We start from the raw sequence: 15684 nt of genomic DNA, 5'->3' as shown, positions 1-15684 counted from the left end.
AAAAATACTCATCAATCATCAAATAAAATGTCCAAATCTTTAAACAATAAAACTTTAAAAAGATGTACCTTAGGGAAAAAACTTATTTTTGGCCAAGGTCTAAGTTGGATATTTCTACTTATGCCATTTGTGTGGTTTGTTGGTATTGATTAAAACCAATGCATCTACCTTAAAAAAAAAAAAAAAGCTTCTTTAAGTTAAGAAAAACAAAAGACAATCAGAATAGCACCTGAAGCGACAACATGTCCTTATTGGCAATTTTTAAATGAAGAAAGAAATAGAGAAAAAAATTCCTTTGAAAGTGTACCAGTTTCAAGTTTAGAATTAACTACATGGAAGTAATTAAGTAACCAAATTTAAGACAAACAAGTAATTTTTTTAAATGTGCAAAGTTTCTAAGTGATACTGAAAAATATGAAATTAAATGAAAGGCTATACCCCACTCTATAATTGCATAGCTGCTACACTGATACTTCAACAATGTGGTTCACATTCTTCTTCTGACTAAGTAGGCATATCACAATTTGACAACAGTGAAGGTGCAAGGGGCTGTTTAACCTTTGGTTTGTTGGAAGCTGCTTTCTTATTATGCATTTCATTACAGAGTAAAGGATACAGCGCTGGCATGATTTATACCAACGAAGACTGCTACACACCGCATTACACTGGACCACTCTCTTTTAAATTTATGTGGTTCTCCTAGATGTCTGTCAATGCAGGGGTATAATAACCCAATCACAGCTGTGGGGAAAAAAAAAGAAAGAAAATTAAGTTATCTCCAATGTTGCACTGGCAACACTTAAACTAAAAGAATCACTACAACCACCACAAGCATTTTAAAGATTCTTAAAAAAAAAAAAAACTAAACAAGTTATTTCACATCAATCACTAATATTTTTTAACTTACCTTCCAAAATAAACGAAATAAGGATAACACCAATGAAGAAAGTACTGCGAGTGATTACAACATTCAAAATTATAATAAACAAAACACTCTTCAAATGTATGATTCATAATTTAGCAGACTAGACTAGATGATTCATGCTACTTTCCTACTACTGATATCTACGAGACCTGAAAAGTATCAAAACAGCAAAGTCATGTTCTCTAAACTACAAACCATAAAACAGGTATTACATGCCACAATTCTAAAGAGAATCTAGAAGCATAAAAGTGTGCAACAAGCTCATCACACACACGATGTTCTGATGGTTCTTGCTGGCCTCTTACGTAGATCAGTCTCACCCCTACCAGCTTCCCGTCAGTCTTCTGCATCTAGCACCTTTTACTGACACTCCTTTCCACTCTGGCCCTTTAATGAGGCTGTAGGTCATATTGTCCAAGCAGAAAAACTCACAATAGAAATCTACAGGTAAGACTCATTCTACACATAGAAACAATGGAGGAAACAAGGTATACAGGAATTTAAAATTTTCAGTTAAATTTTAAATGCATAGTTAAAAGAAAAGAAATTATCTTAGTACTTTTCTTAGTTTTGGAAAGAACACCTTGAATGCTGTGTAATTAGTTACACATAACTGTATATAAAATGTTAATGATTGAGTCCCAAAATCTTCTTATCCCTTTCTTAAATATTTGTCAAGCCTCAACATTTTATTCATTTAGGGGGAAAGAATTTTAAATGCTAAATTAGCTATTAAGAAGACTATTTAATGAAAACATTCTAACTTTCCTAAAAACAGATTGATTATGTTGTGCCATTCTGGCAATAAAGACACTATTGTCACATCAGTTGAAAGCATGTTTAAAATATCAAATACCACTTAAGAGGAATCATGAAATTACAATGCCAAAATCTAAGTGCTTAAGGGATGGGAAGCCCTCCCTCTACCCAGTATTAGCTAGCTATATCTCACAGGCAATGTACTCACTCTTCAAAGAAAAACTGAAACCAATTAGTATCAAAAACCACAGGCTAGCAGATCAATGGTGCAGCATTTGAAAAAGGCTGTGTGACCACCCTTCTATCTCAAGATGAGATGCTGCAATACTGTATGCATTTTCTAGTCCACAACTCTTTTGAGTTAGGCATTTGATGAGTATAGATGGCTCACAGAACATCAAGAGATTAACAACATATCTCAGCAATGCAGAACTCCAATAACTATCAGTAAATCCAGAAGTTTCATATTACATTCCTATTTAAAAGGCTGCTCCAAAATCCTCTGAAGATTAACTGACAGCATTTCTAAATTTCTGTATTACAAATAAAACAGCAACAAGCATCCCTAACAGTTGAAATGTAATTAAATGAATACACCTCTTGTTTTTCTCAAGGGGTCATAAAACTAACAGCTCATTTGCCACCCCACCCATCCATATATATATCCTCCCTTTGCCTGTTGCTGAGCAAAGTCAACTAAGAGCAGGCATTCCAAGTCAATTTTTTTCGGCAACTGATGCCATAAGTAAAGAATTATCACATAGAGAATACTGACATGTGTGTGCAAAGATCTAAATAAGTAAAATTGACTATATTTTTATGCATGTGATGTCAGACTCGCAAGTGAGAGACAACTGAGGAGAGAAAGCAAAAACACAAAAAGAAATTTAAACTGCCACACTGCCAACCCTGGGATTTGCCAATAAAAATCAAATCCATTGAGTATGCATGGTTCTCAGTTGCTCACTGAGAGGAAGAATTCAAAGAAGCTTGTCACTTCCTATTAAATGTCTTCTTTCTTTCCCTTAAATAAAGGCATGGCAGAGTCTGATAGCAATATATACAACACTGTGAGGTTCCACTGTTTGAGAGCTCAGCAGAATATGTCTGGGCCTCTTTTCCTCTTCCTGTGCATTTTTTTTTAAAAAAGAAACAAGAAAGACTGTTAAAATCATGCCGGTGTAAAATCATATGCAAACACAGTCCTGCTTATAAATCAAATGGTTCTCTGATAAAAAAAAAAATCACATTTCTTGTGATATCTTTAAGTTATTTCCTGGTGACTAGTTACAGTCTACCAAAGCTAAACACTAAAGAAGTTTGTAAAATATCAAGTAGTAAGCCATCATTTTTTTATGGGAATGTGCTTAATGCAGTGAGGCACTAAAAGGAACACAGCTAAAGCCAGTCATTTTGTAAGAAAACAGGAACTAAATAAACGAAAACATGCCATGAGATATACTTTGATGGAAAACTACAAGATAGGATTTTCCTTCAACAAATACTTAAGCCCTGACAATATGTCTGGTTATTTGGTATTTGCTGGAGATTTTAAAAAGCAAGTTTGGGTGTGGTGGTTCATGCCTATAATCCCAGAACTTTGGGAGGCAAAGGCGGGTGAATCATGAGGTCAGGAGTTCGAGACCAGCTGGCCAACACGGTGAAACCCCATCTCAACTAAAAATACAAAAAATTAGCTGGGCGTAGTGGCAGGCACCTGTAATCTCGGCTACTCGGGAATCTGAAGCAGGAAAATCGCTTGAAGCCCGGAGGCAGAGGTTGCAGTGAGCCAACATTGTGCCACTGCATTCCAGCCCAGGCGACAGAGTGAGACTCTATCTCAAAAAACAACAACAAAAAGGCAAACAGCAAGATATGATTCCAACTCCAAAGTGACCACAGAAACAATTAAATACAATCCTGCATTAACGGGAGGACACAGAAGCCCCCAGGCTTCTCCTTGCCTGCGCTGGGGGAAGGCAAGGTGCTGGGCTGTCAGAAAAGCTTCCCAGAAAGAGGTGACCTTTGCGGCAGGAACACTCAGCAGTAAATGGCACAGAAACAGTCCCCTCATCAAAGGGAGATGACTGAGGACAAGCGACAACAACTGGAAACTGCTGGTGTTACGAGGAAGCTGTAAGCTTCTGACACAAAGGGAGCTGCAGGGTCCAGAAAGACTGAGGAAGATAAAAGCAGGCAAGGGCCATATTATAAAGACTTTACCCTACAGACAACGGGCAATCAGGAAAACAATCTCATCACTGTTGCACCACAGAGAGGCCATCTTCTTAGCAGTGAGGGTACCACACAAGGGGGCTGGGTACAAAACTAGAGGCAGGACGAGAAAAGATTAAAGACTACAAGCACAGCCCTTGAGGGGTGGACCAAGAAAGAACAGAGGAAAGACGTAAAACTTGGAAACTGGATGTAGAAAGGAAGAAAAAGGAAGGAATCTTACAAGGCTCCACAGGGCAATGGACTGCACAACCAAACAGGAAAGACCTTTCTCTTCTTTTTACATTAGACGTTACTTTCATGCATTTGGACACAACCAGGCTACTTGTGATTTTTGAGGCAACTTCTCTACTTATTTTATCCACACAAGTTGTCTTTTTTCTATTTATTCTTTGGAAAGATTTCTTTGTGGCCCTTAACAATGCTGAAAAGATTTCTAATTCCAATTCTAGTCCACGGAATACATAAAGAAGTTAACTTGTAACATCAGCATTATCAAACTAAAAATACAGAATTAAGAAAAAAATGTCATCAAAATTAGTTTACCAAAGTTCTCTATTAGTTGTCCCTCCAGAAGCACCACTAGCAAATTTTCCAGGATTGTGCTATAGAGAAAAGTGGCAAATAACCAGGAGCACTTTCCACACACAGAAGGTGGTGATTCTGGAGCCCCTCTAAAAGGTAGCTGCTCAGTCTATGAATGTTAGTTGAATAGGAAAATCAAAGGATGACTATCAGTTTTTCTGACTTCGGATGGTAAGAATCTAGAGGGGTCTTGAAAATGCATGCCAGTACATATACACAAAAACATATACATATTATATAGATGCACAAACAAATGCATTATGTTTCTTACATCATTCACTTCTTTCCCATTATATTTTCCCTAAACTAATGATGCGGGGGATGGCAGAGCAGAGATTTTGCAAGAATCCATTTTCCACCTTTGGCACCTTACACAAATCTGATACCTATCACTTTCGTCTACTAAACACCATGACTTAACTAACAAAATTGGTAGCAGAATGGGCTGGAATCTAAATGTCCTAATGCCTCTCTACTTTCTTTTGCCCAAGGACCTTATGATACAAACTACTTTCAGAAGAAATACTTAAGCAAGAAATGTACCTGGAAATGCACCAAATGAAAAGGTATGAGGCTAAGTTTGTAAGTGTGGTAAACCTAGTGGCTGGGAATAGAAAGGAAAGTAGTGGCTGAACTGTGGTATTGGCATTTGAAATTTTCCTTCCTAACACCTAAGTTAATGGCGAAAGTGCTGACATTACAGAGGCAGAAGGACCACACAGCAGGTGCAGCCCCATTACTCTTCATAGTGGAGGTACAATGAAACCTCAGCTAAGTTCTCCTGCCCCAGCCCCAACTGCACAACACATGCCAGGGAATTCCATCTAGGTCTGGCACCCAGTCTGGAGACTTGAAAAGAGGCATCTGGAGTAGGGGAAAGTGTGAGCAGCTTCTTCTTCCTTCCCCAGCATGTGACATATGGGCCCCAGTCACACCATTCACTGGCTCTGGGACTCTAAGTTCACTGGTTTTCTTTCTTCATCTCAGTGAGTGTCCTCATCCTCCCAAGACAGGCACAATGCCAAATATCTCTCTCCCAAAGTTACTCTACAGAACCCTGGGATTAGAGGATGAACCTAACACATTAGCAGACATTCAATAAGCAACACTTTCCCTTTTTTGACCTTCCCTTTGTTCTGTCCTGAAAAGACACATATGTTCTTCCACATTCCAAAAAACTTCTACTGGCAGCCAGACTATACCACAGAAGAAAAGAAACAAAGAACTAAAAAAAGTTGAGAAAACTTTTTTCCTCTGAATTTAAATGCAAGAAAAATGCATGAGGACCAGCACATACAACAGAGAGTGATACAGTATAGCTTGTTTTTTTTATTTGGACTGCTTTGCCTTTTCTCTTGGAGGATGATAACCCTGGGGAAACTAAGAATCACTGCCTTCATGACTTGACTTTTAATGTGGAACACGGTAATAGTGAGACATCAGTATATAAACACACTGAAACCTTACTACAATGATGCCCCACTATCCATCCAACAGGATTCTGTAATTGCCCAGTAAGTTTCACAAGGCTATTCTAACACTTCTCTAAACTGCAACCTCCAGCTCTTGGATGGAAGCCAAGAAGGACCTATATTATGTTGCAAGATATTCATGCATGTATGTTTAGTATGAGGCACCCAATGGGTATTTAGAAAAGCAATTTTCTTCCTCAATCAGAATTATCTTCTGCCACATAATTATGGATTCCTATTACTTCATTATTAAAAACAGTATTAATCTATTGGTCTTAGTCATTAGAAAATGCTAAAGAGCTATGCATTATGGAAGTATGGCATCAATAAAGTATTGAGAAATGCTCTACTCTATGCATTCATTGCATACTGCCCACCACCAAAAAAATATCTAAAGTAACTAACAGGATAATAATTTTTTGGGGGGGAGGGGATCGATTCTCTCTCTGTCACCAGGCTGGAGTGCAGTGGCAAATCTTGGCTCACTGTAACCTCCGCCTCCCGGGTTCAATCGATTCTCCTGCCTCAGCCTTCCAAGTAGCTGGGACTACAGGCGCGCACCACCACACCCAGCTAGTTTTTGTATTTTTAGTAAAGACAGAGTTTCACCATGCTGGCCAGGATGATCTCGATCTCTTGACCTCGTAATCCACCTGCCTCAGTCTCCCAAAGTGCTGGGATTACAGGCGTGGGCCACCATGCCCAGCCTAATAGGATAACAATTTTAAGCAGAGAAAGTCGACCTTATTGATATCTTTAAACATTTATTTTCTTATTTTTTTTTGGAGACGGAGTTTCGCTCGTTACCCAGGCTGGAGTGCAATGGTGCGATCTCGGCTCACCACAACCTCTGCCTCCTGGGTTCAAGCAATTCTCCTGCCACAGCCTCTTGAGTAGCTGGAACTACAGGCACGCGCCACCATGCCCAGCTAATTTTTTGTAGTTTTAGTAGAGACGGGGTTTCACCATGTTGACCAGGATGGTCTCGATCTCTTGACCTCGTGATCCACCCGCCTCGGCCTCCCAAAGTGCTGGGATTACAGGCGTGAGCCACCGCGCCCGGCCTAAACATTTATTATTCTTAAGGTACATATAAAAACAAGATACCAATAAAAAAAAAAGCCTATCCAAAAATCTAAAAAAATACAAGAAGAAGCTTTAAACTTGAATTATTCAAGTTTTCAAGTTTTTATTACTTCAGAAACAAGACCACAACACACACATCAAACCCTTAAAACCAAATGGTGGTGCTCACCATCAAACTAACATAAAATAACACTTATGGCCAGGCGCGGTGGCTCAAGCCTGTAATCCCAGCACTTTGGGAGGCCGAGGCGGGTGGATCACGAGGTCAAGAGATCAAGACCATCCTGGTCAACAAGGTGAAACCTCGTCTCTACTAAAAATACAAAAATTAGCTGGGCATGATGGTGCGTGCCTGTAGTCCCAGCTACTTGGGAGGCTGAGGCAGGAGAATTGCTTGAACCCAGGAGGCGGAGGTTGCGGTGAGCCGAGATCGTGCCATTGCACTCCAGTCTGGGCAACAACAGCGAAACTCCGTCTCAAAAAAAAAAAAAAAAATAACACATATATGAGTTGAAGAAAGAACAAAATTAAGAGATTAAATGCCTCACCCCTATGGGAAATGAGATTGTTTTTAGAATTAAATGTTAAAAGTTTACAGGTCAGACAGAAATGAGACACAAAGGAGTACAGACTTTATGAGTCCACTTATACTGCATTCCAAAACAGAGAGAAATAATTCATGGCAACAGAAAACAGATTAGTGGTAGCCTGAGGCTGGGGGTGGGGAATGGACTGCAAGAGGACACCAGAGACTCTGGAGGGTGATGGAAATGTTCCACAGCTGGATTGGCAGTGGCCACGGGACTGTATGCATTTGCCCGAACACATCAAGTTGTTCACTTAAAACAGGTCTAATGTATTATATCTAAATTACATCTCAACATATTTTCTTTTAAAAAAAGGTTTATTGCTCAGACAATGTCCATGATCATTTACCCTACTTCCTTTCTAAGCATTACAGAAACATCCTACACATACCTGAAGCTGTGCCACAGCAGGGTGGTACCCACCATGCAGAAGAAAAGATGCTTGCAATCACATCAGGTGGAAAGAGTGTCACATTTCTCTGAATCTGAAGTAAATTTAACACTAATGCAAGAAATACTCCAATAAAAAATAGCACTACTCCTCGAATCATCAAGTTCACACTCTGGCTAGTGACAGATGAGATATATGGGCCACACTTTTTGGGCCCAGGTGACTCTGTCTCTCCTTCCGCCATGGTTTCATAGGTTCAGTAAGCCGTTTAAAAAAAAAAAAAGGGAAAAAAAGAAAGGCTTCCCAGCTGAAAAGCTCAACTGTCTGTGAATCAAAGACTGACGTTTCAACAATACCACATCTTGTCCTAAAGTAGGACCTACCAGAAATCCTGCAAGAGATAAGAAAAAAGAAATTAATGTATATTTACTACATATTATTATAATTTTACTGATTTCAATGCTAGTTAATTTAAATGGACAAATAAGAAAATGACAAGCATATATACTAATTTCTGCAAATTATTAACACTTATTTATTGAATAAGAAAAAGGTTTTAAAGTATTCTTATATGCAATATGTAACAAAATATAAAGTACTACCCTTACATTTACTAGGACAGCAAAAGTGACTTAAGAGACCTAAAGGTTAGAATCATAGTAAAAAACAGCTTGCTCCATCTCTGAGAAAAGCAGAACAGGTAATCTGACACCTCCACTAGAATCTGGAGGGTCAAAACTCGGCTCTCTATTTTTTCTCCCTAAATCTCTAAGCCTATCAGTTACAATAGTGTATTTTATATTTTACAGATAAGCATATTCTGACTGAAGACGCTGTATTTTCGCAATAAAATGTGACTTGCTTATGAGGGAAACTTCCACAGAAAAGCAAAATGACCTGTTGCAATGTTTATTGCTTATATATTTGGATATCTGCACAAGAACATTCTACAAAACCAGATCACCGTGCACACACCCACGTATACACCAACCACAGAAACCAGACCTGACTCGCTCTCCCCAGGGGCACAGCTGTCCCCCATCCCTGCCTCAACAGTCTGCCCTTGTTGCAATCACAGAGGGGACTGTAAGAAAGCTGGAGGATGAAGCGAAAGAAAGGAAGTGAAGAAAATGAAGAACAATCTAATGGCTAGATTCTACGGAGTTTTATCCACCTTGTCCCTGACTCCTAAAACCCAAAACTTTGCTACCACAATCAGTCTAGGTATTTGTTCGTTCCTCTAACCAGTGATCTTTCCTTTTAGGGCTTCTTATGTGCTGTTTTAAGCACCTGACATATGGCAATTCATTTAACCCCCACAATAACCTTCACAGGTAAGAGCAATTACTATGCCCATTTTACAGATGAGGCAAAAAAGCAAAGCAAGGTTAAGTCACTTGACCTAGTTCACACCTCCAGTAACAGGTAAACCTGTGATTCAAAACCATGCAGTCTGACTGCAAAGCCCTCATTCTTACCCTGATGTTCAATCTCCCAAACTATAACATATTTGATGTGTTTTCTATGAATACTAACATACTACACAGGCTATTTTGTAATTTACTTTTATCCCATCCAACAATATATCTTGGGCACTTTCGTAAGTCAGTACAGAAATATTTCCTTCAATCTGAAAGCAGTTTATTTTTAAAAGTATAGCACTTATAATGACTATAATTACAGGTACAGTTGCTTTATGGATTGTAAATGTTTTATGAAGGTCTTATTCACTATTATATTAATATCACTGTGTCTATGCACCCAGAAAAGTTCCTGCTTAGCTCACAGTGGGAGCACCACATAATCATATTTGCTTAACTACATTGGGTTAACTCTTTCTGAATCAAACCATATAGGGTTAACTAGGCCTTTCTGAGAACAAACCTAGCTCCTAATCATCACTTAAAATATACACATTTCCTTTAAGTTTTCCAGTCTCAAACAACCTTCAAACAAATTTTGGAACAAAACCCTCAGGTAAACTGCAGAGAATGGGGCTAAATTACAAGTAATTAGTAAGAAAAAGAGAATATTTGTAAGTACTAGTAACTTCCATAGCCTATCAGTTCCATGTGATAAACACTTAGACAATGGGCCTTTTTACTGAGGCTGTGCCACATCAAAGCTCTATGTCCAACATTCAAGAGGAAATTCTGTTCCCAAGCTAGTTCTCACTGATCTACTTAAGTCTATAATGTAATTGAACTCTTGGCTTAAAGGATTAAAGAACAGTATAGCTAATTCATGGGAAAACATACTCTAAATGCCAACTGAAAATGCCCAGAAAACATCTCCACCTGACCTGGTCCTGCAGGCTATTCCTTGCTGTGAAATCCAGGCACATGAGCATGCCATGCATTCCGGTTGCTTTTAGCAAGGTTCAGTAGCTACAAAGCTCTCTGTGATCATCATCATCTGGTTGCTTTTAGCAAGGTTCAGTAGCTACAGAATCTCCATCATCAACATCATCATCATCATCTGGTTGCTTTTATCAAGGTTCAGTAGCTACAGAACTCTCCATCATCATCATCACCTGTTGCTTTTAGCAACGTTCAGTAGCTACAGAATCTCCATCATCATCATCATCATCATCATCATCATCATCATCATCATCTGGTTGCTTTTACCAAGGTTCAGTAGCTACAGAACTCTCCATCATCATCATCATCATCACCTGTTGCTTTTAGCAAGGTTCAGTAGTTACAGAATCTCCATCATCATCATCATCTGGTTGCTTTTACCAAGGTTCAGTAGCTACAGAACTCTCCATCATCATCATCATCATCACTCTTTATAGGGCACCCATTTATAGAGGGCCTACTCCATGCCGGACATATAGTAACTTTACTCTTAAAAATAATCATAAAGGTAGGAATTATCATCCTCATTTTACAGATGCGGCTACCAAGTCAGAGATTCAGCAACGTGCTTATGGTTACATGACATGCAGTATCAAAACTGAAATTTCACCTCAGGTATAACTGACTCCAAAACACATCCTCTTGCCTCTATACCTTTAATCCCATTCCATCTCAACTGCTCAGACTTCTATTTGGCACATGGATCTATACAAAGGTGTTTGGTTACTGAAAAGATGGTTAGATGTTGAAACACCATCTCAATTACAATTTACTCTAAGGTACTAAGCCAATACAAGTAGGTGACTATACAAGTGCACAAAGACAATGAGAATAAATGCACAAACACCTTGACATTTTCTTTAAAAGTACTAGATGAAGGCGTAAAAAATGTTTTAAAGTAAAAAGAAAAAACAGCAAACCAACACACTATATGAGAACATAGTTGACTATTTACTTCCCGAAATCCCAATAGACACAACACATTCCCCTCATCTGCTGCTAACAGCTACTAGAAGATGGGCATAGTTTCTGAGTAACCCAAAGTGAGAGAGTCTATCATTTGTTTCTGTTTTTTATTTTTCCAAAAGGGAATTAATGGAAAGGGGTATTTTGTGTTTAATAGTATTTTTTAAAAAGCAAAATAACTTCAGTTTTAAAAAGCTATTTCAGTCATGCTAGCCCCCATCTCACACTCACCAGCATTTGTCAAAGGGCACTGGCGTTTTAGGCAGGACAATTATTTGCTGTGTGAAACTCTAAGCACTGTAAAACATTTAGTATCCCTGGCTCCCACCCACGAAATGCGCCCTCCCCTATTTATGATAACCAAAATTGTCCCCACAATGAGAGCCACTGAGTGCTAGAGACTTCATTTTATTTCAAGACAGCTAGATTTTCTAAACTGTTTGTGTTTTCAGCCACAGCTGTTTATTTAACCTTTCCTGGCAGTGCTTGTTTAGTTCCTACTTCACCCGAAAAGGTTTCTTTAAAAATAATACACTTGTTTGATGTTTACTTAAATGAGATTAGAAAAGCTAATTTTGTAACTACATCATAATACAATAGTATATAATTACTTGGGACAAAAAATAAAAGCTTTAAGAAATAGCAGGGAACTGGGAGATCATCTATTCCAAGGGGTATGAGATCCCCATACAAAATAAAAAAGTTGCATATATGTGCATTTTTCGGGGATGGTTCCACAATTCGTATCAGGTACTCAAAAATGTCCATAATCCAAACAAAGTAAAGAACCAGTAATCTAACAGTTGTTCTCTCACTCTAATATCACAGCCAATTAGATGCAAAGTGGTCACCTGGAATAGCAAGATCAAGACATCCGATCAGTTCTTATCACCACAAACATGTATAGTGAATGCCCAAAAATGACCACACTCATCAAATGGATAGAGGCTTCCACAAAACCATATTACCCCCTACCATGCAACAATGAAATTCCTTTAAAAGCGTGTTTATAATATCAGTCACACACTAGAGGAGTGGGTTATTTTCAAGGGAAAGTAAGTTCCTTTAAGTTTACTTTGAAGTTTGTTTTTCTGATTACGTACTGACACCATTTTCTTAAAACAAAATGCATCTATACCTTTAAATATTAGTCTTACATCAATGATAAACTTGATGCTCCAAAAATTTTTTTGATCTATATTTGAAAAATTTAGATTACTTGATAAATAATTTGCTGACCAGGGAGGAAGTCTCTGGTATAAAGATACTATTTAAAGGACAAGATCTCAATAGATTCTCGAAAATAATCCTGGCAAACAGGTGCTATTAGTTCTCATTTTATGAAATCAAATAGGTTAAGTTACTTTCTAAGAGCACAGAACCGTTACCAGGTAGCACCAGGACTAGGCCCACCCACTCTGACCCCAGGTCGAGTTCTTCCTGCTTCACCATATTGCTTCCATCCACAAACATAGTACAAAACAATTTAAGTGCCACACAAGAAACCATTTTTAAAATCACGTTGGTAAACTACCATTCATACCAAATTAATGTTTTCAACAATTCACAAAGAAAAACTTTCCACCAGACTTGAAAAATCCTACCTTGAACTCTGGCCTAAAATTTCTGGAAAGTACAATACTGAACAAAAAGAAAAACAGTTCAAATAATTTGCATAGATCAATGATGAATCATCAATACTGGAAAAACATTATTCCAGGTGTATGGCTGCCTATTAATGGATTGATAGTATTACTTTTAGGTTAAAAAAGAAGATTTACAAGTGATTATGGGCTTTGTGAATAAAAATTGAAGTTCATGTTGGCTACTGAAACAACTTAGAAGCAGCAAGCATTTGAAAACACATACACAAAATCTTCTAGTAACCTTAAGAACCTGTTGCATTGTAACAACCTGAACACCTCCAAAACCAAATGACCAGACCATTCCTTCCAATGACTAGCAGTCACAGAAGCATTTTTACTCCCTCAGATAACCCTGTCTCTTCAGGTGCTTAGGTCACATACGCTACTAAATAATAAAGTTAAATTACTATCTCACATCTTTTTCTTCATATACTCTGTCAATTAGAATAGCATTCTTGAAATAGAATAAGCACTAACGTTAGAAAAAAACAGACTTAAATCAATGAAACAGTTTAATTCTCCCTAAATAAAAACACATCTACATGTATCATGGGCTAGGGACGTTAAAAACTTCTAGGAAGAAAAAAAATATATTTGCCTTATAAACACTCTAACTCTTTCAACTTTAAAACCCAAACACAGAAACCAGTAAGCTAGCTGCATTCACACTCCATTACAGCTTTTAAATATCACATCTCCGTGCCTAAAAAAGCTACTCCATCGTTTCGAGATAAGTTTCTGAGAACAAAGAAAACTCTTTAAATTACTGAACTGCATTTAATCCTTTGCTTTTCCGTGTGACCATCTGCGAAAGCAACAGTTGTCAGTTAAACAGAATCAACCTCTTTCCCAAATGTACATGAGTCACTGCTTGGTCACTGTATAGCAGATATGAACTGAGAACTATGACATAACACAATGACAAACCACAGTACTGAGCACAAAGTCCAGGGAAAGAAAGAAAGAGAGAAACAGGAAGAGCACACGGCTATTTTTTTGTCTTTGGGGCCCCCATTAGTAGCATTCCCTTCATCCATCTTCATTCAGTGCTTCACTAACAGGACCAAACCCAAAAGTTAGAAACAACCGTCTAGCTACTGTTTGGCTGCTTTTATTTTTTCTGCACCAGGACTGGAGCACGCATTCCCCTGCAGTCCTCTGCTCCACCGCAATACTGATACCAAACAGTATCACCCGCCCAGCTGCCAAGCCTAACCATTCCTTCTTAAAGCCCTTCTTTATCAGTCCTACAAAACAGCAAGTTCTTCGTGGTACATTTTCCTAGACTATCTAGCTAATATCATACTTTAACAACTTTTTCCAATGTTAACTGGACACGGGTCATATCACTTAAGTGTTAGCACCATTGCCGGCGCCCACCCCCATAATCCACACTGCCTTCCTTCTCCATATTGCCAATCTCCACTGAGCGACCCTAAAACCCAGTAACTATCATCAAATCCACCTCTAGGCCCTGGCAAGAATTCTTTGGCTTTACCCAAACACCTATTCCAAAGGTATCCAATTACAGTCCAAAATGCCAGAGTCCTACTCCTCAACCCAATGCCCTATCTTTTTAGTGGATTCTAAACTTACTACGATATCTACCTTCTTTGGATCCATCCCCTGCCCAAGCCTGAGTCGTGTCTCCCAGGCTACAAGTCTCCCATTCCTGGCAGTTCTCTGTTTTGACAGCTCGCTGACCTCCACCTCATCAGACCTCTGGGTCGCCCTTCCCGCCGTCCTCCAGCCTTCTTCCCGCTCAGACACTCAACCACAGTCCGAGGGGCCTCGACGCCTCCTATGACCCCTCCCCGACCCCGCAGTCCCCTACTGGACCCAGCGGACTCCACTAAGGTAAGCGGAGCCCCTGGCCCTGCAGGCCCATCAGTGGTCCTGGCTCCCCACACCTGCCACCAGGGTTCCCAGGCTGCAAAAACATAAGTAGTTCTTCTTCCCGAGGGCCACCCTTCTCCTCAGGCCGCTTCCCTCAGCACCACGTCACCTGCGCTTAGCCGGGAGACCCCCAACTCACCCCCGCCTCCGCCATCTTCTGGGACCAGCCCCCGTCCCCCCCACCGCCTCTTCCTCCTCCACTCCCACAACTCCGCCCGAGCTCCACTGCGCTTGTGCAGCTAACGCGGCCACGCGCAGGCGATCGGGGCAGAGGAGCTTCCGGTTCCTGCCGGGAATAAGAGGTGGACCAGCGAGCCGGGGCAAAAGGGCTTCCGGTCTGCGGAAAACGGGCTGGTAGTGGTGGGCGTGGATAGTCGAGGTGACTGGAGGCTGTCGGTCAGCTGTTTGCTGACCAGGCAGTCGTGGGTAATGATGGATGCCCAGACCCTGTGGGCGGAGTAAAGGAATCATGCAAAGAGACACGGACACTCACCGGGAGGCGCGGCCGCCTGCGTGACCCTCATCTCGTAGCCTAAAGGGGCGCGCTCCGGAGCAGGCCGCCGAGTACTTCCAGCAGGACACCGAGCATTATACTCTGCTCCTTTTCCTCCCCTAGTAAGTTATAACTTATTTTGAGAGAAGAGCATAGTTGTCCCTCGTCTCCATGCTACAACACTTCATGCGCTTTTCATTCAAAATCGTTTTTCGAGGACTACCAAGTAACGATTTGGGGGGGGGGGGCAGTTCTCATAAAAAGGGCTTTAGAAGTTTACACC

General features: G+C 39.9%; 1 protein-coding gene across 5 annotated transcripts in view; it reads right to left on the bottom strand.

Annotated features, from left to right (window-relative positions):
- The window catches only part of INSIG2 (insulin induced gene 2), a 32706-nt gene extending 17535 nt beyond the window's left edge, over positions 1-15171 (bottom strand). For 2 of the 5 annotated variants that reach the window (XM_017500231.2, XM_017500234.2), the window contains exons 1-3: positions 15048-15171; positions 8041-8431; positions 617-741 (exon numbers count right to left, since the gene is read on the bottom strand). In XM_017500231.2, the coding sequence (XP_017355720.1) occupies positions 617-741; positions 8041-8284 (369 nt within the window). In that variant the 5' untranslated portion in view covers positions 8285-8431; positions 15048-15171. Of the gene's footprint in view, positions 1-616; positions 742-8040; positions 8432-14922; positions 15027-15047 lie in introns of those variants that run through there. The other 3 variants (XM_017500229.2, XM_017500230.2, XM_017500232.2) reach the window with 3 other exon arrangements.
- Between the last annotated feature and the right edge of the window lie 513 nt (positions 15172-15684).

Source organism: Cebus imitator, unplaced genomic scaffold (genome assembly GCF_001604975.1).
Source record: "Cebus imitator isolate Cc_AM_T3 unplaced genomic scaffold, Cebus_imitator-1.0 Scaffold264, whole genome shotgun sequence".
In the NCBI taxonomy this organism is placed as follows: Eukaryota; Metazoa; Chordata; class Mammalia; order Primates; family Cebidae; genus Cebus; species Cebus imitator.
Note: the sequence above shows the minus strand (reverse complement) of the source record. Positions and strands in the feature narration are given on the sequence as shown.